Source organism: Carettochelys insculpta, chromosome 12 (genome assembly GCF_033958435.1).
Source record: "Carettochelys insculpta isolate YL-2023 chromosome 12, ASM3395843v1, whole genome shotgun sequence".
Lineage (NCBI taxonomy): Eukaryota > Metazoa > Chordata > Testudines > Carettochelyidae > Carettochelys > Carettochelys insculpta.
Genome location: NC_134148.1, coordinates 32,262,971 through 32,289,015, shown reverse-complemented (window position 1 = coordinate 32,289,015; position 26,045 = coordinate 32,262,971). Strand labels below are relative to the sequence as shown.

Here is a 26,045-nt window from a genome sequence, read left to right as displayed (position 1 = left end):
GCATGATGCTGTCTGTGGGGCATTCTTTGACCATGTGGGCCAAAAAGTGAGCCTCCCGTTTGTTGAGACATCATAGACTAGATATTTAAAAGTAGTTAGGCCCCTCAGTCTTTTGAAAATCCCACGAGGATTATCTGCAGCTGTAGGTATCTAAATACCTTTAAACATATAGCTTCATGTGCCTTGTTTACCTTGACTTATCTGCTGGGTATATGCCAACACTTCAAGGCATTCCTCCTCTCTCTCTTATGTTTAGTCTTACTACTGCTGTTTTGTAGTGGGGGTAAGAATCTTCTGAAATTTCCATCTGAAGTTCATTAAGTGTGTGTGTGTATTTGGAGGGTGTTTTATTGGCCACTTGTGATGGTGATTTACCTTCCCAGCACAAGTAGATTCTTAGATGATAAATCCTCATTTGCAACAGACATGGGGAAGCTACCCCATTTGCTTCGAACTTCATTGCGTGTCCCCAGAAGGCTCCCTACTTTTTCCAACTCAGCTTGTAGGTTTGATGCGCAGGACTGCGGAATTGGAAGTCTTCCATGCAATAGACCCTTTTCTTATGTGTATCATTCACAACTCCATCAGACATCACTCTGTCTTTTCCACCTGTCTGGTGGGACAGACGGAAGCGGTGGAATGTCAGACTGTGGGGGATGACGGGATTGCTTTTCTGCTATACCCTTATTGAAATTCACAGATACAATATAACCTGTCTCCCTCGCTGTGTGTTTGTTCCCAAAAAGCTTATCCTAACTGTCACAAGCACTCAGGATGCTACTTAGTGTCGTATGTTTCTGACTCATCTCATATATATGCATGTCTTGTGCAGAAATACAATTCCCTGACTCCCCTGTGCAAAATTTGGGAAGTGTACACATAAACTGGCTGTTGGCATTGACCATAGGTGACTGGAACAGTGAAGACTGATTTTTCCAGATCAAGGGCAGATTGTGGGAGGTATTTTGGTGCCTACAGATGCAGATCAATACCTACTGAGTTTGCAAAAGTGCCTAAATAAGTTAGGCACTTTACTCCCATTGAATTAATTAGCAGTTAGGCACCTAACCTGCACAGGAGCTTTTCAAAATCCCCCTAGGCATCCATCTGCATTTTTGGCACCTAAATATCTCTGAAAATCTGGCCCAAGGTATCCAAAATGCATCTGTAAAATAGACATCCTTAGCATTTTTTCTACCACTTTCATCCGTTAACTTCAATCTTTGATTTACCATCATTAATGGATTACATTTATATTATTACTCTGGTGGGGCAGGCAAATACATATAGGGAGGTACAGTGGAAATGCTTGATCTGCCTGACATTACACAGCTTTTCTCCAGGCCTGGCACTCGTTGCAGCTAAAAGCGGGTGGGGCTAGCTGGGCCCAAAGGCTTTCTTTAAGAGCTGGGCGGCCGGGCCCTCTGTGCTTCACTCCCTCGCAACCAGACAGCTGAAGACAGTGGCAGAGTCAGGAACTGGTCCCGGATCTTCCTGCTCCCAACAAGTTTATAAAGAATGGGGAACTAGACACCAAAACACAAACCCACACATGCCATTCTTGCCTTTTTTATGTACGGATAAATATTTCTGTGCCAGACAGGTTGTTAGCCGGTGGCCGGGTAATGTGCGGTGAGGTACTCCCCTGGGTCCTAAACAACCCAGTTTTTTACTGTTAGAGCAGGCAGCTCCTAGCACTCTCACCCACGGCCAGGCTGTAGTAACCAAACGGTTAAAGTTCTTTTTGTTGTGCCGGCTGTGTTGCAGTGACAAAAGGGTTAACAGCAGTCAGGCTCAGAGCTTAAGTAGTTACAAGTTTATTTAAGCTACAGTTATAAGCGTGCGGTTACAAAAGGCTATTGTCTAATTCTTATATGCTAGCAAAGTACTGGTGTTAACAAGTTACGTTACAATCCAATACAAAGATATCTGTTACCATCTAACACAATGATATCTTGACACAAAGACGTCTAGTTACAGAGCTCTAATTCTTTAGCTGTGCACAAAAAAAGTCGGATACCTAGCATGGGTGTATCTTATCCTCTCTGCGTCTCTCGATACCAGCATAGCCAAGCTGGATCGGTCACTCAATTCCGCAGAAAGACGAATACGAGGTTGGGCGTCCCCAGTTGTGGACCTTGGGAGGCAATCACCTGACCCGACCAGCAGGTAGTTGGTGGAATGCACTCAAAGTTAGAGTTCTGCTCGGCCCACCTTTTATACCCCTTCTGGGTTACGTATTCTCTTTCTTATCTAAGGTGCCAGATCACACTGGTCTGTCTTTGTGACGCCAGTTTGTTACAAGGGCATTTCTTACTTAATTTGCGCTTGTAAGACAGGAGATAAGCAATTTGAGAGTACAGGACATTCTTTTTGTGTGGGCAGGGCACTTCCCCTTCTGGGATGGTTGTGTGTGTGCATCATATCGATCAATGCCAGCTGGGGTGATTTCTTGAGTGTCCCCCCCACCTCTCATGTTGACAGTTTGGCCTGTTAGCCTTCTATCTGTACTTTCTGCTTCTCAGGGTCATGATAAGCTAGCACATCTGGGCCTCAATGAGGGCATCAAAGACTGTGCTGTCAGCAGCTGTTTTCGTGCCCTGTGTGCTTCTCAGTGGTGGGGGGGCAGCGAGCAAGCTGGCTTGTAAGGGGGAGACTTTGTCTGGCTACATAGGTACAGATTTTTCAGCTCATTTTAGAGCTTAGGAGTTAGGTGCTCAATTCCCACTGAAAATCAGTGGAAGTCAGGCTCCCAATTCCTTTAGGGATAATTATTCAAAAACGCTTACATTCATGAGAAAGGAAATGCTGTCAGAATAGACATAAACTGGAACCAGTTGCGAACTAGGGAGTGGGGGAAAACTTGCACTTTCTACAATTGTTCCTTTCCCTTTTTGTGGAAATTCATTTAGATGAACGCTGTAATATCAATCCAACATTCTAGATCAGTGTATATAATATGTATAAACTTCGTATTCTCCATTTGTAAAATGGGAATAATAATTGCTTACCTCCATTTACGCATGGTTTTGATGTATACCAATGAAATGCACCATACTCTTAATAATCTTTCCATTTGCTCCCCAATGCAAATGTCTGTGCACAGGCCATAGTGATGCTTCCTGCATTTTTACCAGCTGCCAAGGATGCCATTTGGGGCAGTAGCTGAGCATACCAGGAGGCTGCTTGCTTCTCTTTCTGTTCACCTGATTACCAGGATTATACAGATTGCATAAATTACTCCTCTGCCCCCTCCCGTCACTGGCCAGGAGCAAGAGGCGTGCACGCAAGCCATATGATTTCCCCTTGCTCTCTGACAGGGGGAATGGGTAGAAGAGCAAGAAGTCTTCTAAGATGCATGGCTGCTGTCCCCCTCCCATCCCCCCGACTCTGGCCTCCAAAATGGCAACCTTGGCTACGTCTACACGTGAAGCCAACATTGAAATAGCTTATTTTGATGTAGCAACATCGAAATAGGCTATTTCGATGAATAACGTCTACACGTCCTCCAGGGCTGGCAACGTCGATGTTCAACTTCGACGTTGCGCGGCACCACATCGAAATAGGCGCTGCGAGGGTACGTCTACATGCCAAAGTAGCACACATCGAAATAAGGGTGCCAGGCACAGCTGCAGACAGGGTCACAGGGCGGACTCAACAGCAAGCCGCTCCCTTAAAGGGCCCCTCCCAGACACAGTTGCACTAAACAACACAAGATCCACAGAGCTGACAACTGGTTGCAGACCCTGTGCCTGCAGCATGGATCCCCAGCTGCCTCAGCAGCAGCCAGAAGCCCTGGGCTAAGGGCTGCTGCCCACGGTGACCATAGAGCCCCGCAGGGGCTGAAGAGAGAGCATCTCTCAACCCCCCAGCTGATGGCCGCCATGGAGGACCCGGCAATTTCGACGTTGCGGGACGCGGATCGTCTACACGGTCCCTACTTCGACGTTGAACGTCGAAGTAGGGCGCTATTCCGATCCCCTCATGAGGTTAGCGACTTCGACATCTCGCCGCCTAATGTCGAAGTTAACTTTGAAATAGCGCCCGACGCGTGTAGCCGCGACGGGCGCTATTTCGAAGTTAGTGCCGCTACTTCGAAGTAGCGTGCACGTGTAGACACAGCTCTTGCCAGCTGCAGCTAATGCCTGTGTCCCATTTGCCATTAAACGGTGATTTGGAGGCTTTTACAGAGTCAAATTGCTGCCCAAATGCCCCAGTCGGACCTTGTAGTGTTGGGCCCCGGTGCCCACTCAGAAGTTCAGGGTTGAGGTGTGTAAATTGGAGGATTGCACCACATGGACTCAGTGCATCTTTACACACACACATTTCTTCATACAGGAAAGTTATTCCTGCCCCTGGAAACCTGTGGCTGGGGCTTCTGCCAGCTGACCTGGGTTCAGGGTGTAGGGCAGTTTTTGTGATGTAGATGTTTGACCTCAGGTGGAGCCTGGGATCTAGGACTCACTCAGGTAGGGGAGTACCAGAGCTTGGGCAGCAGCCTGAACCCAAATGTCTACTCTATTGCAATTAATCAGCCCATTAGCCCAAGTCAGGCCAGCTCTGGGCTTTTAATTGCAGTGCAGTAGAACCTCAGAGTTTATTAATATCAGAGTTACCAACTGACAAGTCAACCATACATCTTATGTGGAACCAGAAGTTTGCAATCAGGCAGCTGCAGAAACAAACTGAAGCAGCAAATATGCTGCAGTACAATACTATGTTAAGTGTAAACTAACCCCCCGCAACCCCAAGGCATCATTTTTCCTCTGCATAGTAAAGTTTCAAAGCTGTATTAAGTCAATGTTCATATGTAAACTTCTGAAAGAACAACCATAACATTTTGTTCTGCTTTACAAATATTTCAGATTTATGAACAACCCTCTGTTCTTGCGACTTCCCCTCCATTAAGCATGTTTTCATGTGACTGCCAACTGCAGTGGTGTGTTCTAGAAAGGCCTGCAAGCTAGTTCTCTTTAAATCATTATCTTGAACACTTTCCTTTAGCTGGACTTTATAGATGGGCTTCATCTGAACAGAACCAGAGGGGAAAGTGAACTGCTATATAAAGCTATTAAACTGATGTATCTGATACTTGTAAAATGGGGACATTTTTTTCATGTTTCCATTAGATTAAAAAGAACAAACTTTTTTTTTCCCTTCCAGTTTCAGTATTAGTGTTCTTTTTCTTTCATTTGAGATACCTCAAGTATCATTAAAGAAAGGCTTACACAAATTAACTCTCTTTACAGGAGCACAGGGCCCAGTGCTTTATACATCTGCTCTATCTCAGTGTTGCATCTTCACATATCTAATTATTTTTATATCTGTTAATTTTTTCCATTTTTAATACATAGTTGTTTTAAATTTTCTGTTTAAATGTATGTTGCAGGTATGATTGAAATGAAAACCAAATCTCCCATTCAATGCTGCAGCCTTGTTAGGCCCATTAAAGGATAGTTTTCACTGAATAATATTTTACATCTTTAGAGCACTCCAAAGTACTTAATATACAGTGACTTGGAAATGCTGCCCTCTCTGGGGTGGGAGGGGCCAACCAATGAGTTATGCTGTAGGAAGAAAAAGAGAGTTTTAGCTATGGACCTTGATCACTTTGAAACTTGCCTCCCATTCTGTACTCACAAATAACTGTGGGCATAAACAGTATAGGTGAGATAATATCTTTTATTGGACCGACTTCTTTTGGGGAGAGAGTCAAGCTTACACAGAACTCTTTTATGGGTTTTGGAAATGTATTCAGAGTGTCCTAGTTAAATATACAATGTGGAACAGATTGTTTAGCATAAGTGACTAACCTACATTGCAAGGGATCATTCAGTTCACACCCCTGGTGTGATGGCAGGGCAACCGAAGTGTGGTGGGGTTTGTGTGTGTGTATGATATAGATTGTTTGTTTTTAATAAGCCATAAATCCTGTGTCTCAACTTAATGCATGACTTTTAATGTCTGGAGGAGATATGAAATTAAGCTCTCAGACTGATCTTTTGAAAGTGCTGTTCATGTTTCCTTAGAGGGTGAGGACTGATAGATCAGATACAGAGTGGTCACGCGAAAAGGGTCCACCCACAAGTGCTGTGGTGTGTTCTTCTTTTATCATTTTCCTGCGTGAGTTCATTTGAGAGTGCAGTCATTGTCTAGTCTCACCCATTTAGTCGTTATGGGGGCCTTAGTGCCCGGGGAGCTTAAATTCATAACTTTGCTAGATACTAAAAATCTTAGGCTGAATAGTGGCACTGGGTGTATGGCTTATTACAACGATTTGTAACTTGTTAATTCCCCTTCTCCCCTGACTCCAAGACTGAAGCAGTGTTAATGTGCCACCTCACCTCAAATGGTCCATTGACATATGCATTAACTGAGTATGCTAAATAATCTGTTCCATTTTGCATTTAGCTGTGCACTCCAAGTATATTTCCCAGGCCTGAAAAAGAGCTTTGTTTAAGCTGGAATGCTTTTCTCTCTCATCAATGGAAGTTGCTCCAGTAAAATGCGTTACCTCATCCAGACTGTCTCTCTAATATCTTCGGACATTGAAGACAACAGCAACATGGCTTAAACAATGACATTTAGAAGCCCTGCTACCCAGCCTGCTGGTACAGCTAGATGTAGCTGGACATCTAATTGCACCCCCCAAAAACTATGCATTTGCAAGTAGTTGTGAGCAAAACTTTGAGTACTCTTTGAGTGACTGCTTTTAGGAGCTGGAGCCTAGGTGTCCTCTTTTAAGGGTACATCTGAAAGACTCCTGGTGCAAAGTGCTCAGAAATCAACGATCTTCCTCAGAAGGCTCAGTTCATCTCTGTTGAGGTATGAACCTGTGGTTACAGGGATTTCAAGGAATCAAAGAGTCATAGAATAATAGAATTGGATGGAACCTTGAGAGGTCATCAGGTCCAGTCTCCTGCACTCACGTAGGACCAAGCCCACATCTAGACCATCCCCAACACGTTTGTCTCACCTGCTCCTAAACGTCCCCAATGACTGAGATGCCACATCCTCCTAGGCAATTTATCCCAGTGCTTACCCACCCCGACAGATAAGAAGTTTTCCTTAATCTCCACCCTAAACCTCCCTTGCTGCAATTTAAGCCCATTGCTTCTTGTCCTATTCTCAGGAATTAAGGAAAATAATTTTTTCACTTTCCTACCTCTAGTAAACTTCTATGTACTTGAAAATGGCCATCATTTTCCCCAGCGGCATCCTGTCCATGCCTTGGGGGCTCCATGGGGCCCAGAGTGGGGACTAGCACTGGTCAGGCAAGTGTTGACACTGGCCCTTTCTTACTGCGGTTGGAGCAAGGGGCTACCCACAGGCTGACAACCTGGCCTGGCATGCACAGTTGGTCATGTGAGCAGCCATTTACCGCTCTCCTCAAGGTGCGGGGGGAGGGGCAGCCCAACGCTCATCAGTGGTTGCAGGAAGTGGAGCAATTTCACCCCAGACCACTCTGCTCTGCTGACTCCCAGCTGAGTTGCTGTGCTTCACTGTGGTGGTGGGAAGTGAAGGGACTCAGTCTCAGCCTGCTGCACTCCACCGACTACCAGCCAAATCTCTCTGTTTCACCGTGGTGGTGATTAGTGGAGTAACCTGGCCCCAACCTGCTCCATTCCCCTGAGCCATGTGGCTGGGGCCCAGTCACCCCATTTCCTACCACCCCAGTGAGTACAGGAGGGGAGCTCAAACTCTGCTGCTGGCACCAGGCCTCCTGCTTGTCCCCGGGGTTGTATGGCACAGGGGAGAGGCTTGGAGGAAGGGATGCAATGGGCTGAGCAGAAAGCAGAGCAGGGGAAGGATGAGGTGTGGCAGGGGCAGAGCAGGTGGGGCTGAGGGGAAGGGATAGAATAGGAGTGGATGGGATAAGAACAGGGGTGGGGTGGAGTCTGGGGTGGAGTGGGAGGTTATCATGAGCCCTGCTCCCCCTTAGGGACAGCCCTACTTCTGGTCTCAGTCTTCTCTTTTCTAGACAAAACAAACCCAGTTCTTTCAATCTTCCCTCATAGGCTATGTTTGCTAGACCTTTAATCTTTTTTGTTGCTCTTGGAATCATAGAATCCTAGGGCTGGAAGGGACCTCTGGAGGTCATCAAGTCCAGCCCCCTGCCTGAAGCAAGACCAACCCCATCTAAATCATCCTTGCCAGGACTTTGTTAAGCTGGGACTTTAAAACCTCTTAGGATAGAGATTCTACCACCGTTCTCCAGAACTTTCCTGAAATGTGGCACACGGAACTGAACACAGTACTCCAGTTGAGGTGTAACCAGTGTGGAGTAGACCTTCTTGTGTCTTGTTTATTACACTCCTGTTAACACATTCCTGAACAATGTTTGCATTCTTTGATACAGTGTCACACTTGATTCATATTAACTTGTGGTCCAATATGAACCCTAGACCTCTTTCCACATTATTCCTTCCTAGGCAGCCATTTTGCATTGTGTATGTGTGAAACTGATTGTTTGTTCCTAAGTGGAGTAATTTGCATTTTTCCTGATTTAACTTCATCCTATTTACTTCAGACTGTTTCCACAGTTTATCTAGATCATTTTGAATTATAAGCCTGTCACCTAAAACACTTTCAATTTGGCATAGGTCTTCATGCCACGCCTTTAGCGAAGTCAGTGATGCAATGTGCGGGTTTTCCTGGGCAAATGAGTTATTCTCTTGTGTCTTTGAGGGAGTTTAATCCACAGAAAAGTACAAGTCAAAGAACTTGCTAGAAGCAAGCATAAGGCAGGCAGGAGTAGGGGATGGATCCCTTCATCCTTACTGGTTTGCTGATTCACCGGCGTCCTGATATGCAGCACCGCATTTCTGATGTCTGCCAGTTCTAGCAGGTCTCTTGAGCGTATGTTGCCGGCCCTAGTAAACTGATGTAATCCAAAATAAGTATCAGCTAAGGACTTATTTAAGAGACCACCAGACTAATGTCCATTGATGACTTACGTGGGATTGAAAGGCGAGTCTCCAGCGGGAAAGGGACAGATTGAACCTCTTTGATTGACACATTTTAATTATATATCAGATGATATTATGTCAATGTGCTGTGCTGGCTTTGTTTGCATATGGTTCTGTGATAATATGTTAACAATCCAGCCTAAGAAGAGCAGTCCTATTCCTCTCCTTTACAGGGCTACTAGCAGATGTACCCAGCATTGCTTGAGTCCTTGTGGGGACTCAGGACAGGGTGTGAGGGTTCAGGAGTAGGACAGGGGATTGAAAGGTATGGAGGAGGCATAGGGCATATGGTGGGAGGCTAGAAGTTGTGGGGGGCCCCAGGGTAGAAGGTTGAGGGTTCAAAGTAGGGAGGGTGGGAGGTCTGAGGCTTAGGGCAGGGCTTAGGGAGGTGTGGGGAGACTCAAGGCAGGGCTGAGGGGCTCAGGACAGGGAGTGGAGCTATATAGCTCAGGGCAGGGGCATGGAGTTGAGAGGGCTAGAGTCAGAGCAGGAGGCAGGGGGCTCAGGGTAGAGGGGGGAGTGAAGGCATGTGGGCATTGGGCTGTGATGGTTGGCAGACTGATGGCATGGGGTGGGGGGCACTGGAGTGAGGGTAGGGGCTTGGGGGTTCAGGGCACAGGGCTTGGTGGGGGGGCAGGGCAGGAGGAGGGAGGTGGAGGGGGCTCAGAGTAGAGGGTGAGGGTGTCAGAGTGAGGGTTGTGAGGAGGTGCAGGACTCAGGGGCCCAGGGTAAGGAGCTGGGAGGCCAGGGACAAGGAGCTTACCAGAGCAGCATGGAGTGACAGATTCACAGGCTGATAGAGAGACACACTCTAAAATACATAGACAGAGTTGGGATAACATGAATACCTCTCTCATTTGCATGCACGCCCTTTGGGTGGGGAAACTGGGTTCTCACACTGTCCTCCTGAAGGAATGTGAGTAATTAATTGGCTGAGAATTCTATTTGATTGGGATCCTTTCAGGCTTTTCATCTTGGTGTGAGTGACAAGCTGTCACAGCCTGTCTCAGCCACACTGGTGAACCCTGACCCTGGAGAGGGAGTTGGTAGAAGGGAAGATACCTGTCTGGGATCTGATTTGAGCCTTTGGAAGTGTTGCTACCTCTGCGCTGCCCTGGAAAAAAAAAAGACTCGGGTGCTTTGTTTGACCACAAATTAAAATGTATTTCCTCAGAAGTGAGTAAAATCAGACCCTGATGTGGTGAGCGATACATTCTGGGAGCTAAGTGGCTGTGACCACCTGATGCCCTTCTGCTTTGTACCAAAAGTGTAGTGGGATTATGTGGATATGAAAAAGATGAAGCAAGTCTTTGTCCACGAATGCTTATGCCCCAAAATATCTGTTAGTCTATGAGGTGCCACAGGATTCTTGTTGTTTTTGAAGATACAGGCTAACTCGGCTACCCCTCTGATACATGAAAAAGACAAAAAGCGATGCTTTAGCTGGAACTCTTTGAAGCAACCATTTGTAAAGGTGATTCTTCTTTTCTGGAAAAAAAAAAGTTATGGCAGCACCATAATGTGCCCCAAGTGGGTAGGTAAGATACAGAATTTACCTTTGACTGTTGGCAATTTCCCTGTATTCTTCCAATATTGGAAGCCTGGGGCGTGAGGGCAAATGAGTGTAATAAGCTCTGAGTCTCATTCTTCTCTGACACTGGTTTTACACTGGTATAGTTCATGGGAATAAGACTAAAAGAAAAATTATAATTATTATTACTTTTAAATATATCAGTTTGACCTCCTGCATAGAACAGGACAGAGATCCCCACTTAGGCTATGTCGACATGGCAGAGCTATTTTGGAATACCTCCGGTATCTCAAGATAGCCACTCTGTGTCTTTGACATATGCCCATCATTTCAAAATAGTTTTTGAAATAATGGACATGCTAGGTCGGCATCCCTGTACTCCTCATTGCAGGAGGAGTAAGGGATGCCTCAAAGTAGCACAGTATTTCAACATTTGGTACTTCGTAGACAGCGCCAAATGCCAGAATAGCCTATTTTGAACTACACTCGAAATAAACTGCACCATTTACACAGCACTAATTGCATATCTCATTATAAGTTTAGACTGCTGTGTGGCCATAGCCTTAGTGACATAGGCATCACACCCATAACTTCTGCTCGGACCAGGGCCTATCCTTTAGAAAACACTTATTGACTTCAATTCCCCATGGTGCAAATGAGAGGAGACACAGGCCCTATGTCTCCTGAAAGTATTTCAAGAGCAGGGGCCCAATATATTTTTGGCAGTAATGGATGCTCTCTGCTGTTAGCAGTGACTTGGTCTCCATCTATCTTCTATATTCACCCCTTTCTCTCAGATTGTTAAAATCCATGGGCACCCATCAAACTGCAGAGAAATATTATTCTTTAAATGGGTTTAATTTCTCTATTCATTTGTACATAGGATCTCTTGCTCACTAATTACAGTCTCAGAGAGATAGCTGTTAGTATGTATCCTCACAATGCAAAAAAACAGTCCTGTAGCACTTTAAAGACTAACAATATAATTTATTAGGTGATGAGCTTTCATGAGACAGACCCACTTCTTCTTGGATGCAGATAAGATATTAGGGATCTGAATACACATAAACCTGTCAGTGAGCATTTCTATCTAGCAAGTCATTGCATCAAACTCTTAAAAGTGTGCATTCTAAAACAAAGAGACTTTAACTCCAGATTACCAAGGGAGACATCTGGAGTTCATTCTCAAGTTTGAGACTTTTTACCACAGACCCAACAAAGATATCAATTACCTTGTGCATTACAAGAATAGCTCCCAACCTTTGATATTCAGAGTTATCCCAGGTAGCCACTTAACTTAATAGACACTTGCAGAAACTATTTTTCTTCCCCTTGCCCTGGATTCTATCCTGTCCAGCAGATTCATCAGTTTTTATTTCATTTTTTTTCTATCTTTCTGTTAAATTCTCTTCGTCTCAGTAATCATTTATCAGGATGTCCCAGGTTGGAAAAAGAGGGTCTGTCCCACGAAAGCTCATCACCTCATAAATTGTACTGTTAGTCTTTAAAGTGCTACAGGGCTGCTTTTTGTTTTGCTACTAATTACATTCAGCACAGTAACTAGTGTCACAGAAGAATGTGTTTCTATCAAAGCTTTGATTATTTTTTTTTAAAATGAAATATAGGAAATATTGGCAAAGAGCTTGTGGTTGGGAACAAAATTTCATGTTCAGGGTATCTTTGCTATCCATCATTCCACCAAACCCAGGTCTGTGTGGGACAACTGGAATGTATCTGTTGATGTTGAGGAGGTTCTTGCAAACTGGAAGCAAGCTCTGGCTTGATGTAACTGCTAATGCTTACTTTAACTGGCAGGAATTAAGGAGGCCATGATAATGTGTCAGTCTTGGACTAGCATTGATATGAAAATACCAATAGCAGCTGCAGCCTTCCCCAAACACATTTCCAGGATCTGTGAATCACAGTTTTCTTAAATCTTTAAACCAGACCTCTGTGCAAGTGCCTGTACATTTATGCTCATATTGGTGGCCCACCAAGGAGATGATTATTTAAGGCATATATCTCAGATGAGATCTATCTCTTGTTAGGACTTACAAAGTACCTGTCATCATGGTGTCTAAGCAACCCTTGTAGCTAAGCACCATGTATCTAAATGACCCGTAGTTGTCAACTACAAAACTGTACTTTTAGCAGGATGCTCTGCTGACTATATAAACCCTGAGAGTGAAACATGAGTGCCTAGGGTTGAAATTAAATACAGATTGACCATAAGTACAGCTTAAGTGTAGTTTATTCTCTTTGACACTCTGGGAAATATACTTTGAGCCAGATCATTTTTTGCGACTGCATACAATGAATCAGATCAGAACCCTCATTGTGCTAGGTGCTGTATAAACGCACATTGCAGGGGCAATTCCTGCCCAAAGGGCTTGCAATCTACAGAAAGACAAGAAGTAATGAGTGTGATGAACAATAGGAATGTAGGGGGAAGAGGGCAGGAGGGGCGATTGTGATAAGATCATGCTGTACGCTACTTATGGGAGAAACTCATTGTTCACAGTCATAAATACATAAGAACAGCCATGCTGGATCAGACCAAAGGTCCATCTAGCTGAATATCCTGTCTTCTGACAGTGGCCAATACCAGGTGGCCCAGAAGGAATGAACAGAATATGTAATTATTAATTGATCTATCCCTAGTTCTTTTTCAACTTCTGACAAACAGAATCTAAGGACAAAATCCGTGCCAGTCCTGGCTAATAGCCACTGATGGACTGATCTTCCATGAATTTGTCTAGTTCTTTTTGTACCCTGCTAAAATCTTGGCCTCTAGTAGGGGCTGCATCTACACTATAGTCCCCTTTCGGAGGAGGAATGCAAATGAGGGAGATCAAAAATGCAAATGAAGATCTGATTTACAAATCTTGTGCCTCATTTACATAATCTCTTTTGATCACATTTCCAGAAGGGACTTTTCTGAAAGCAAAAACAGCCATGTAGACAGGTTTCCTTCGGGGAAAGAAGCCTTCTTTCTGAAACAAAATAGGAAGAAGGATTCTTTCGAAAACGGGGTTATTTTCCGAAGGAACCCTGTCTATATGGCTGTTTTTGCTTTTGCAAAGGTCTCTTCTTGAAATGCAATCAGAAGACATTATGCAAATGAGGCATGAGATTTGTAAATCAGCATTTCATTTGCATTTTTGATCTCCCTCATTTGCATTCCATTCCTCCTCCAAAAGGGGAATGTAGTGTAGACATAGCCAGGGAGTTCCACATGTCGACTGTTGTGTGAAGAAATGCCTCCTCTCGTTTGTTTTGTTTGTTTTAAATCTTCTGCCTGTTCATTTCATTTGGTGATCCCTAGTTCCTGTGTTATGGGAAAGAGTAAATAACTTTTACTTTTTACACACCAGTCATGCTGCCCACCACCACCTAAACGGTAAAGCTCTGCATCTTAATTTATTAATGAACCTGTTGTAAGTAGGGTTATTAGTGACTTTTAAAAGTCTTGGCCAGTTGGAAGGTGGTTTTAAGATATGGACGCTTACCCACTACAACAGGACTCTGAACTATCAACTCATTTCACCCCAGCCATTAAATAACCTTTACATAGTTTCACTTTTCATTTTCAAAGTGGTGTACAAACATCAGTTTAATCCTTCTGTGACAAACTGGGGAACGGCTGTATTATTTCTTGGGAACACTGTGGAAATCTCTCCATGTTTGGTTATGATGGGTTACTTGCTATGGAGTTAGATCAAAAGGGGATATTAAAGGTGCCAAATAGGAATGATAAAACAATGACATAGGTAAGAGTCCTTGAGGAAAAAATAAGGAAGCTGTTTGTTAGGGCATGCCATGTCTGGATCCTTTCAGGTTTCTTATCAGGACTTAAGCTTCAGGTTAAAATGAGAATACAAGGCATTAGAGTATACTGGGCCTAAAAGGGTGGAAGCTGAGAGGGTGATCAGTGTTAGCAAAAGCTGAGAGGCCGGCAGGGAGACAGGGAAATAGAGAGAGGCGGAAACAGCAGCAGAGGACTCTGTTTCTCACAATCTAGAGATGGAATATGATGCCATCATGGGATCTAACCAGATCAGACATATCATTAGCGGCTCATGTACCTGCACATCTACTAATGTGATAAATACCATCATGTGCCAGCAGTGCCCTTCTGCCATGTGCCTTGGCCAAATTGTACTGTGCACCAAAGAATAAATGGGCATAAATCAGACAAGAAGAATAGCAACATTCAAAAGCCAGTAGGAGAGCACCTCAGGCTCCCTGATTTTCCCCCTTTGGGTAGTCCCATCTTCTTATCAATTGTTGGAAGAGGGCAACACCCACCCTGACTGAATTGACCTCATTGGCACTGGTCCTTCACATAGTAACATAACACTCCCATCTTGGCATATGTGTGTGTGTGCATATATCTATATATCTATGTATCTTTCTATCCATGCCAAACTGAAGTGGGCCCCCACCCAAAAAAGCTTATGCTCAGATAAATGCGTTTGTCTTTAAGAAGTCACAGGACTCCTCATTCTTTTGGATTACCTGAAATGCACCAAAGCTTTCAAGGAAAGATTGAGGATTGCACAGAGAGAAATATGTCTGTAGACCAGTGGTTCTTAACCTGGGGTGCACGCACTCCCGGGGGGTGTATGCCTTTCTGGGGGTGCAAGATATGACAAACTTTTTAGAAGGTAAATAATTGAAAACACGGTTTAAGCACAGGCGAGAAAGTACAACCACTTTGTTTCATCAAACCTATATTTTTATTAACATTATACATTTTACATATATTTAATATGCATTTAAAAGTCCATAGGTCCCCCCATCTCCATTTTTGATTTTTCATTAGGGGTGTGAGAATATATTTGATTTTTGATAAGGGGTGCGAGAACATATTTTGAGAACCAAAGGGGTGCAGGCTGCAGTAAAGGTTAAGAAGCACTGCTGTAGACCTTTATTTATTCTGTGTGCTGCCTATCTTTGGGTGAACGAATACCTAAATCTTTGTTTTGAAGAAGCTGTTGTTGAGTCACTTTAAGCACATTGCTGTGTGTAGTCACAGGCTGCCAGAGTGAAAAGCATTACAGATGCCTAACCAAGCTGGGCTTGTGGCATTAATACCATAGGTGAACTGGGGAGCTGTGGTTTAAGAGCGGGTAGACCATGTTGTTCCACCCAGAGTGAAGTGCAGGTTCCTGGATTTGTGTTCAGTAGACACTAAAAAGGGGTAAAGTTGCATTTCTCCCTGTACCTAAGACACCTGGGCTACATTTACACTACAGAGATCTTTCTAGAGACGCCCTTTTGGAAGATCAATTCCAAAAGAACTTCTTTTGAAAGACCACATCCACACACAAAAAAGCAGATTGAAATGTGAGCTGCTCTTTTGATAGAGAGCGTCCACACAGCCCCAGCTCTTTTGAAAGAATGGGCCAGGGACTGAAAAATCAAGTCCCACGTTGACTTCTCTTTCGACAAAAAGGATCTGTGAAGTGTCTACACACATTTTCTTTTGAAAGAAGCTTTTGAAAGGGGGCATTCTTCCTGAAATGGAAAAGGGTGTGTGATTTTGAAGGAGTGCCTGATTCTTTCAATTTACTTTCAAAAGAACACTTTGTGCATAAGTGCTCCACATGATCTCTTGAAAGAGCCACCTTCTTTCGAAAAATCTTTCAAAAGAACTTGCTAACGTAGACATAGCCCTGATGACCCTGCTATGGAGTGCAGATGAATTACCATTTTAAAGATATAGAGACTGAGGCACAGAATTAATCATAACTTGCCAAAAGCCACAAGGTCAATAAATGATGGACTCAGGCTCCCAATACTTTGCTCCTTCCCCTAAACTAGGCTTCATCTTTGCAGCAACTTCCAGCCAGTGCCAACCTGGTAGCCTGGATCATGGGTGACATAGAAATAAGACTTCTTTTCTAATTATCCTTCATCTGAGATGTCCAGTTGTGCTGGATAAAGCAATTTTTATTTGGCACAAAGAACGGGGGGATTTTTTCTTTGTTGTTGTTTATGGTTCCTACACACTGAATTTGCAAGAAGCATTTGCCTATTTGTTTTAGTTGTGCTCATGCCCTGTTATCCAACCTGCTGATTTGGAAGCACTTCAAAGCCCTTTATTCTTCAGAGTGGCTGTCTCTGAAGCCATGGTGGAGATTTTTTTTTAATGTTTCCTGATTACAGTGCAGCATTTATTATTGTGCCTTTTAAGACAGGGCAACTTATATGTTTTTCACTGAAAGGTATAAATGAGCCCCCTTTGGGAGAGTTGTTGTTTAGATTCCCGTGTATGATCTTAGTGATTTATTGCTGCAAAGAGCCTAGAATCAGTCGACAGCATCTGGACAGGTCTGTAGGGCTTTTTCTGTTTTTTTTAAATCTGTTCTGAGACAAATGTAAAGTTTTACTGGGCATGCTATCAAGTTTTCTGGTGTAGCATATGCTCATGGATTCATCTTCCTTGAGCTTTGCAGCCTTTCCCTCTTGTTCCTGTCTTTTTTTTCTTCTCTTCCTCATGCATGGCTTATTTTTCATTTTCCTTTGTCCCATGTTTTTCATCTCGTTATTTCTTCAGATGCCAGTAAAGGGGCCGTTGTTTTACCATATGGTGTTACTAGGTGACCGTGTGGTACCAACACTGGTTGTCTTGATTACTAATGTTCTGTCAGTGCATCAGTCAGCTTGTGATCTCCCACACTGAATGTTCTTCTCTCCCTCTCCTATACAACTTGGCTGTGTTTATTTCTTTCCCTCTTTGAATGTTTTGGGTGTTTGAATTTGTCCAGAGCCACAGATATTGATTATATTGTGGAGAGGCTTCACTAGCTGTAAGCGCAGATGCATTCTTGTCTCTTTTACAGGTTTACAGCCTCATGGGAAATACTGGACTTGATCCTCCACTACCATAAATCAATGTAGCTCCATTGACTTCAGTTTATCTGAGCGGAGTAACACCAGCAGAGGATCTGACCCAATATCTTTATTTTCTTTATCTTTTCTTCACTCTGCTTGTGTTGTACCCAGATTTAAAATGTGTGAGCCTGTAGGGAGTACCTATAAAGTACACACTATACAATGCATAACTACTATTACTAATTAACTCTTGTACTCCCCGTGGAGCATAGGTCGTCTACAAGATTTTAGTTAGTCAAACGACCACTTATCATGGGTGTGGCCAAGTTTACCATGGTCTCAGAAAGTTTGTATATATCCACTAGTCCTGGCTCTCTGTGTTCTGTGCTGTTGTTTAGCTGTGATTTACCCCTAACGGTCTTCTAAGAACCCAATAAACAGTGGAGGCGTTGCCAATGCCACTAGACAATATTGACCTTCTGTATTTCAGAAAATTCTCTTGTCTGGCACCAGTCGGGTCACATGCGTGCCAGAACGGAGAGGTTCAATCTATATTTTCAGAATGGAAATGAATGAATCTGATTCTATTTATGTAGAAGTATAGTCACATACCCAGGCACCTGCTGAGTTCAGCCCTCTTGGGGCTGCTGACCTGAGACTCAGGTGCAAATCCCTGCTCTGCCCCAGACTTCCTCAGTGACATTGAGTAAGTCATTCTCTCTCTCTGCACCTCAGTTGCCTATGGGGAGTATAGAACTGCTCTGCCCCCTAAGTTATTGGGAGGATAAATTGGTAAAGTATTCTGAGGAACTGAATGCTAATGTGATGGCAGCTGTATAAGTACCCTAGCGGAAAGAAGTATGATCGGCACTGTGCAGATGCATAGTTGGAGACAGTTCCTGCCCTCATGAAGGATCTACCATTTTAAAGGCAGGGAAAGGAAGGGACCTAACATAAAAGTGGTGTTTATTCTGGTGATGTGAGATAGGAACGCCTCCTGGATCATTGGATACTAAGGTGTCCTGTATATCAGTGCACAAGTAATTTTTGCCTCAATCTAGAGAGAGGTCTCAGATTTGACTGCTGTGGCCATCACTGTGAGGTATTAACTGCCAGAGAGGAAGCAAATAGACAAAGAAACATGTGCCTCGGTTGTCAAAATAATAGTGATTTAGGGAGCTCAACTTGACTTGTAATGAAGGGGCCTGACTAGGTTCTTGATGGGCTTTACCTGGAAAAGGCAGGTCAGATGCTGTGTGGAGGTTTGCAAGGTCTCCACCCCCTGAGGGATAGAGTTTTGGTATTGTAGTGCCTGTCATAGGCAGGTACAGACAATCTCTATTAGTCAAAGGTATTTTCTTCTCTCTTTTACCAACCAGGAAGGACATGGCCAGATGGCATCTATATTTTTCTGGTTTCTTCTTGTGGGAAAGGTCTAGCTTCTTGGGGAGGGAGAGTGCACACTGTATTTGCGGCCCTGCTGTCAACCTGTTGCACTTGGTTGCCTATTAGGTCCTCCCAGAAGCAGGTAGTCATCTATGGAATGTGATGATCCTGTTAGTGGGAAGACCTGGTCTCTGGGTCTTAGTGAGGTCTGGTTTTTAGCTGGAGATTTACTGCTCAGGAAAAACATACAAATTGTGCCCTTGCGGCCTCTGTGGTGGAGGGGGGCTTGGATCTCTGTACCTCTGACATAGCAGTGATGTAAGTCTGTGGAGGTTCCTGGAGAATGTTTGATGATTCATTTTAAATAATCCCCCCAAACTACGTTAGTACATGCAGTGCCTGTTCGAACTACCCTGACTTCCTGGGTCTGCTGAATAGAGCCAGAAAAACTATGGACACACAGCCTTTTTTGTGATATTCAGGGCTTCAGTGTCTGGTTCAGGAATCACCCAGGAAATGCAGAGGCCAATGTACAGTATATGTATAGATATAGTATCCCACCCCATTAATATTTGGATTTGAGTTCTGGACAATGGTTTCAGCTGTGCTGAGATTTGCTTGGAAGTTGTTTTCCTGGTCCCTAAGGCTATGGCTACATGGCAGAGCTATTTTGGGATACTCTGGTATCTCGAAATAGCTACTCTGCATCTTTGAAATGTGCCCATTATTTTGAAATAGGTTTTGACATAATGGGCGCGCTCTTTCAGCATCCTGTATGCCTTGTTGAAGGAGGAGTAAGGGATGCTTCAAAATAGCGCATTATTTTGACATTTGGTTCTGTTTAGACTGCACCAAATGCTGAAATAGCCTATTTCAAAATAAGATATGCAAATTGTGTATCTTATTTCAAGTTAACATGTCTTGTAGCCTAATTGAAAACCTGGTGAAAGATTAAATTATTGATGGATGCAGAATAGCCCGTTCCAGCAGGTGGCAGTCTAGCACATTGAATTGTTGTATGTTACTAACAGAATGGTGGTATGTCACAATGAGCGTCTTCCATCAGCTGACCAGCTGTTGTCTAATTCCTGCATATTTGATGATGGCTTTCCTGCTTTTTAATTGGTGAAACATAAGTTGCCAAAATGGTGTTGTATTGGCTTTTTTTGCACAGTTTGCTGTTTGTGTGTCTGATGGATTAATTCAGGAGCGGTATGTCTGTGAGGGAGGCTGGCCTGAACATCAGGTGCTGGCAGGCGATGGCTTTGGAAGCTTTCATCTTTTCGGCTGCTGAATGGACACAGATAAATATAGTAGTTCAGTGACAATAAAATATTTTATTTCCTTCTTCAGGATGATGATTGGCTCAGTGTGGAAGTTAATATGATTTATTTGGGGATTTGTTTATAAAGAGATTACATTGTAATGAGGCAATGGACATGAAGGGCCTTGTATATAGAATTATCTGACATGCTGTGGGCACTTCACAGCAGCAGTGGAGTTGGAATTCTAATCTTCCTGCTGTGAAAACACAGGTCCATATATGAGACTCTCTTCTGCTGCTAACTGTATGGGACCTACGCCACATAGAGAAGCCTCTCTGACTCCATCCAGTTGAGAGCAGTGGTGCATAGGTCTACCAGTCATGTCATCACAGTATGAAATGAGTGACACACAGAAACATTTATTGGCTGTCACATTGGGCATGAATTGATTCAGCTCCTATTTAAAGCCCGATTCAGTGACCTCCTTTGACTTAGCAACCTGCTGGGCCAGTGAATTGCTTAACCTCCTAGCATAGTTTACTTAGGCTCTAAAAGACCTCTCCTTCTGAACCCTAATGAGATTCTCTACCTAGCACTTTCTTACCCTAATGCACTGTCAGCCCTGCAGGAGTTTGTGGAACTCGCTAGGTGGTATTGCCCTGTGAACAGAAGCCAGTGCTTCCTAGTAAGGTTGTGCTTTTAGCAAAGGCAAGTCAAACCCATTGCTAGGAAGACATATAACAATCAGGATAGGGAGGAAAAAGAAGCAGGAGGGATTTGGGCCAGCCAGTGGAGGGCAAAGTCTGATACACGTTTAGTCCACTGTGGCATCTCTGCATCATTAATGTAGCACACAGTTTCTCTCCTATCAGTGTCAGAGAGGTAGCCGTGTTAGTCTATATCTTCAAAAACACGAAGTCCTGTGGCACCTTATAGACTAACAGATATTTTGGAGCGTAAGCTTTCGTGGGTAAAGACCCGCTTCGTCAGATGCATCTTCTGAAATGCCCCCACTCATGCATCTCACGAAGTGGGTCTTTGCCCATGAAAGTGTATGCTCCAAAATATCTGTTCGTCTATAAGGTGCCACAGGACTTCTTGTTCTCCTTTCAGTGACACTCTTAGGTGAAATGACCAGCTCCTCTTTTAGGCTATGTCTACACTAGCATTCTTCTTTCAAAAGAGGCATGCAAATGAAGGAAATCAAAAATGCAAATGAGGTGCAGATTTACATACACATCACCTTATTTGCATATTCTTCTTTCGAAAGAGCTTCTTTTGAAAGAAGAAGAGCACTGTAGATGCAGCTTTTTCTAAAGCAATCCCCGTCTTTGAAAGAACCCTTCTTCCTATTTTTTTTAGGAAGAAGGGTTCTTTCGAAGGTGGGGATTACTTTCAAAAGAGCCACATCTACAGTGGTTTTTGTCTTTCAAAAGAAGAATATGCAAATGAGGTGCCAGATATGTAAATCTGTGCCTCCTTTGCATTTTTGATGTCCTTCATTTGCATGCCTTTTTCAAAAGAGGAATGCTAGTGTAGACACAGCCTTAGAATTAAAGAGCTGCCAAATGGTAGTGCCTGGGAGCCTCAGCAGTGGTGAGTGGCTGAAGACTGGGCAGAGATGTGGGGACATGAGAAAACTGGTGGATGCAGGGAGGCTGGTTTGACTGCACCGGCACATTTAGGTTTTTGTGTAGCGCACTGTATCATCGTGCATACCATTTTTTTCCTCAGGAGAGGGAAACAGTTAAAGGGAAAGATCAGGAACCCCTGACTTCATCGTCTTCGACCTGTCTTTAGTTAGCAGAGCAAGAACACACAGCTGAGCATGCAGTGTCATTGCTGCCTCCTGGTGAGGCATACAGGTCAGCGTCAAGAGCCCTCAGCCAATGTCCGCGTGTAACAGGCCTTTTGTCAAAGTTCTTGGTTTTACATGTGTATTGTGTTACAGTTTATCTGTTGCCTACTGAATCCTGAGCAGAGTGGGATTGCTCACCCAGGGAAACACAGCTGTCCCTGAGTGAGACCACCAGTGACAGAAACATTTCACAATTTCTAGCTAGGGAAAGCTTGAGAGGCAATGTTGGCTAGTGGAGAGGACACAAAAGTCCCAGGTCTGCCACTGATTGAGCTGTGTGACCTTGGGGAAGTCACTGCACATTCACCTACACTGTTTGTCTGGATGGTAAACACTTTGGGGCAGGGGTTGTCTCTTAACGTATGGTTTTACTATGCCTACCACAATGGGACCCTGATCTCAGTTGTGGCATTTCAGCACCACTGCAGTACTAGTGATTGATGATGATAAAGGGAGAGACTGTTATTCCTTTTAAATTGATGCTACAGGAGGGAATGTTTAGTTTGGCAAAATGAAATGTATTGAGCTGGAATTTGGCCAGTACCCTGCAGCTGACAAGTTTCATGATGTGTATGTGTCTGATGACCCAGGTGGCAGAAATATATTCCCGTGTCTGGTCTGGATTAGTTCCGAGTGTTTGATGCAGACAGAGAGCTCAAGGGAAACCATTCAAAGACTGAAGACTTGTCTCATTTCTTTTGATATGTGGGTGTTTGTTTATTTTTAATGGTCAGTTCAGATCAGTGTAATGTTGAGGCTGGAGCGCTCATGCTGGTGTGGCTAGATAACTGAAACAAATACAGAGGGACCGATCCTTGGGAGGTGTTGTTAATATAGCTCCATCAGTGTAAGTGATGCTGTGCTAATTTATGCCAAGTGGGGATCTGACCCAGAGAACTGGAAGACCAGGGTTAAAACATTATTGAAGAAATTTGACATTATTTTTCCCTTGTTTTATTTCCCCCCAGGGCTGCCATTGGTGTTCTTGCAGCGTTGCTGAAATCAAGTAAGCACCTTATCTTTATATTCTTCCTGACAAAACCTTCTGTGCTGTGCACCTGGATAAACATGTCCCATAGCAACGGATCACAGTCTTCTTGAACTCAGCTTCACCTCCTGCCACCTCTGAAATGCAATAGCCTAAAGTAATCTGTATTGAGAAATGGGAGGGATAAACATGTATTCTTTACTGGATATCTTGACATGTTTCCCCCTGCATTTCTGTGATGGTGCAGGTGGAAGAGCCTAACCCAAACATTAGGAGCACAAGCTCCTAAAGAGAAATGACCGGGGTGATCACTTGGTCTAAATGTTGGGGAAAGGCTTAGGAGGATTCTGCAGACTGTCAGACTGTCACCACTTTTTCTTTATTCTCCCCTTGCTAGCCTCCCATATCTCTGCTTGTGCTTGAAGCCCTACAAATTTTAAAGTTAGCCCTATGACTTAGTGATTGCTTTAGTGCAGCTACACTCTGGCAGGGGGTATCTAACACTGAGAGTGCGTCTGTCTGTCTGTCAGGGATAGGAGCTTATAGCTTGGGTCCCCTTGCATTTACTTCTGGCCTGAATGTTCCTGCAGTGAACATGTTACCCTTTCTTGCCTTTATCTCATCCAAAAACACTTACATTTTTATTACTGGGATTTAATAAAGCTTTGATTAAGAAAGAGTGCTCTACTATTGCAGACAATCTCCTTTCCAATAAATCACAATGGCGTATTGTCCTCTCTCTCTTCCCTCCTCCCCACCCCCGTTACTCTTTCCCTTCTCTGTCCTTTTTATGAGCATTAGGAATAAATGCATTTGTGAAAAATTGTAGGCCTGGAAGCAGTGCTTAAATGAGCATGCGGCAATGGGATCATGTCTGAGTCGCAGTAGCACAAGTGATGAATTCTCAAATAATGGTCCGGTATTAACCTTGCTGCCTAGATTTAAAGGTCACGTTATTGCAACAAGGAAACACCTTCTGGTTCACATACTAAATCTTAATAAGGAGGTGATGGGGCCACTCCAGAGCTGCCTTCAACTGAAAAGCAAAATTAGCATTTAGAGAAGGAGGAATTCACAGAGAGGAGGGGCTTGTGGGGGGAGCGGAAAGCACAGGTGGTAGTGTAAGTGCTTCTACTGCACTCCTGCTTTATGGTCAGCATCTGGTACTGTGAAGTGAGTTTCTTCTGTCTCAGTGGTGTTGATAAGACCGGTCTTCTTTGTCCAGGACTGTCTCCTAGGGGGCTCAAGCTCCTAAAAGCCCCTGTAATATATATTTCTGCCACCTGGGTCATAAACTCGTATGATTCTGAGAGGGCTGCAGAGCTTCTAGGAATGTGTAGAATTGTTTCCCGAACAAACTGATGGAACTTGATTGCTTGGGGAGTTTTGAAACCAGTTTGGACAGACCTCTAGGAAATATTTGGGAAGGAACATCCCTATGCCGGCTGGGGATGGGGGAGATGATGTAACAGGTTTTTCCCAGTTCTGATTTCTAGCCCCCAGAGGATACAGTTGTGCTATTTCAGCTTTTTGGTCATTCTGCTTTAGCTGTCTGATAAAAGAAATTCAGCTTTGTTTGATTTCATGCTCAGCTGTTCTCAGCCCACCCTGAGACAATAGAGACCTATTTATTATGGCCACGAAATTTAAAATTCGGTGCACATTTTTTTTTAAATTCTGCAAATTTTATTTGTCAAAATAACACTATATAACCATGCTAGTTTCATCTATTTTGGTAATTTATTTCAAAATACACATCAGCAACAGCATCTGTAACAAAAATTCCCCTTGCAGAAGAGAACGAAAGAAGCTGCTGCGCTGACCCTGTTCCTGGTCTGCTGCCCCCTTCCACCCCTGAGCCCAGCTGTGGCACTCCCACCCAGATACTAACATTCCCAGTTGCCCATTGCCCAGCTGTGGGGCTCTCCCAAGCTCAGACACTCCCCCTCCTGCTACCTGGCAGAGCCCAGGTGTGAGGCCATCTGTGGCCCGGACACTCCCATCCTCAAACCCCCAGGGCTCAGCTGTTGCTTCCCCCAGGCTTAGAAATTCTCAGACCCTACTCTTCTAGAGCCCAGGGGTTCCTGATATTGGATCCTGGTCTTTCACAGAGTTTCCTGAGTGCTGCATTTCTGTCAGAACATGTGGGAAATTGCAGCTGCTGGGAACCCTCCCCTTCACTCAGAGCCTTGTTTTCTGTTTCTGAGCTGGTCTCTGCTGGGTCCAGCATCCTCTAAGGGCACCCAGCATCTCTGCAGCCCATTTCTTTGGGATAAAAAGGAAATTCTGTATCCATAATTTTTATTTCTGCATTGTGCATTGAGGCAGAATTCCCTCAAGAGGAATTTTTGGTGGTCCACTCTCAGGATTGCATTGGGTATCTCCAACTGGAGTGATGCTACACCTCTTGCCACACACACATCTTTGCCAGGGACTCAGAATTGGGAGCCCTTCTCCTGCTTTTACCAGTAAGTCAGAATGAGAATGAATCTGGCCCTAATAGGGCCAGAGCATGCAGATGGCAGTACCTCTCCCTGATGTTTTCAGGGAGATAATCTCTCTGCCTCTCGAGGTTCCTCTAGTCCTTACTGATGCTTTGGCCACTACTGAGCAAAGGGTTACCTTTAAACTTCAGTCTGCAGCAGAAATTTTGCCTCTCTCTGCCCAGACCAAGAATGGGGAATGGGAATGCTCACCTGCAGCTGGGGAGCTGTTGGGAAAGTAGATGGGGGAGGTGAAAGAGCAGGATCCATCTGGGAGCCATAAGAAGGCAACACAGTACTGGCAAATTACCAGTCTGTCTGAAGTTGAGAAACTGTCTTGACTGGAAGCTATCTGAGAAATGAAAGTACCAAGTTTAGCAGTGAAATGGCTGCTGGTGTATTTCCTGGGGAACATCTGCTCAAAGGTATGATCATTACCACCTCTCCTGCTGCACATGGTTCCCTTCATATGCCTCATGAACACGACCGTGTTTCTACAACATATTTGCACAGAGACACCTTCAGCCTGAGGGATTCTGGAGGTGAGGACACTCTGCTTGCTGCTTCCATAACCATCTCCCTGCTCCAACCTGCTTAGGGCTCCTGTAAAGGGCACAGCTCAGGCAGCAAACGTTTCTTGAAATTGGTGCTTCATGCACAACTGGGAAGAAAAGTTCTGCAGCTCCAGAATGCGGCCAGAGGGAGTCTGATGCTATTCTTCTTGA

The 26,045-nt window shown here is 44.2% G+C and overlaps 1 protein-coding gene across 5 annotated transcripts in view; it reads left to right on the top strand.

The window, feature by feature from the left end:
• Nucleotides 1-26,045, top strand: part of AGBL1 (AGBL carboxypeptidase 1) — a 453,395-nt gene that overhangs the window by 66,083 nt on the left and 361,267 nt on the right. For all 5 annotated transcript variants that reach the window (XM_075007044.1, XM_075007049.1, XM_075007045.1 and 2 more), the window contains one exon: nucleotides 22,818-22,855. In XM_075007044.1, the coding sequence (XP_074863145.1) occupies nucleotides 22,818-22,855 (38 nt within the window). The remainder of the gene's footprint in view (nucleotides 1-22,817; nucleotides 22,856-26,045) is intronic.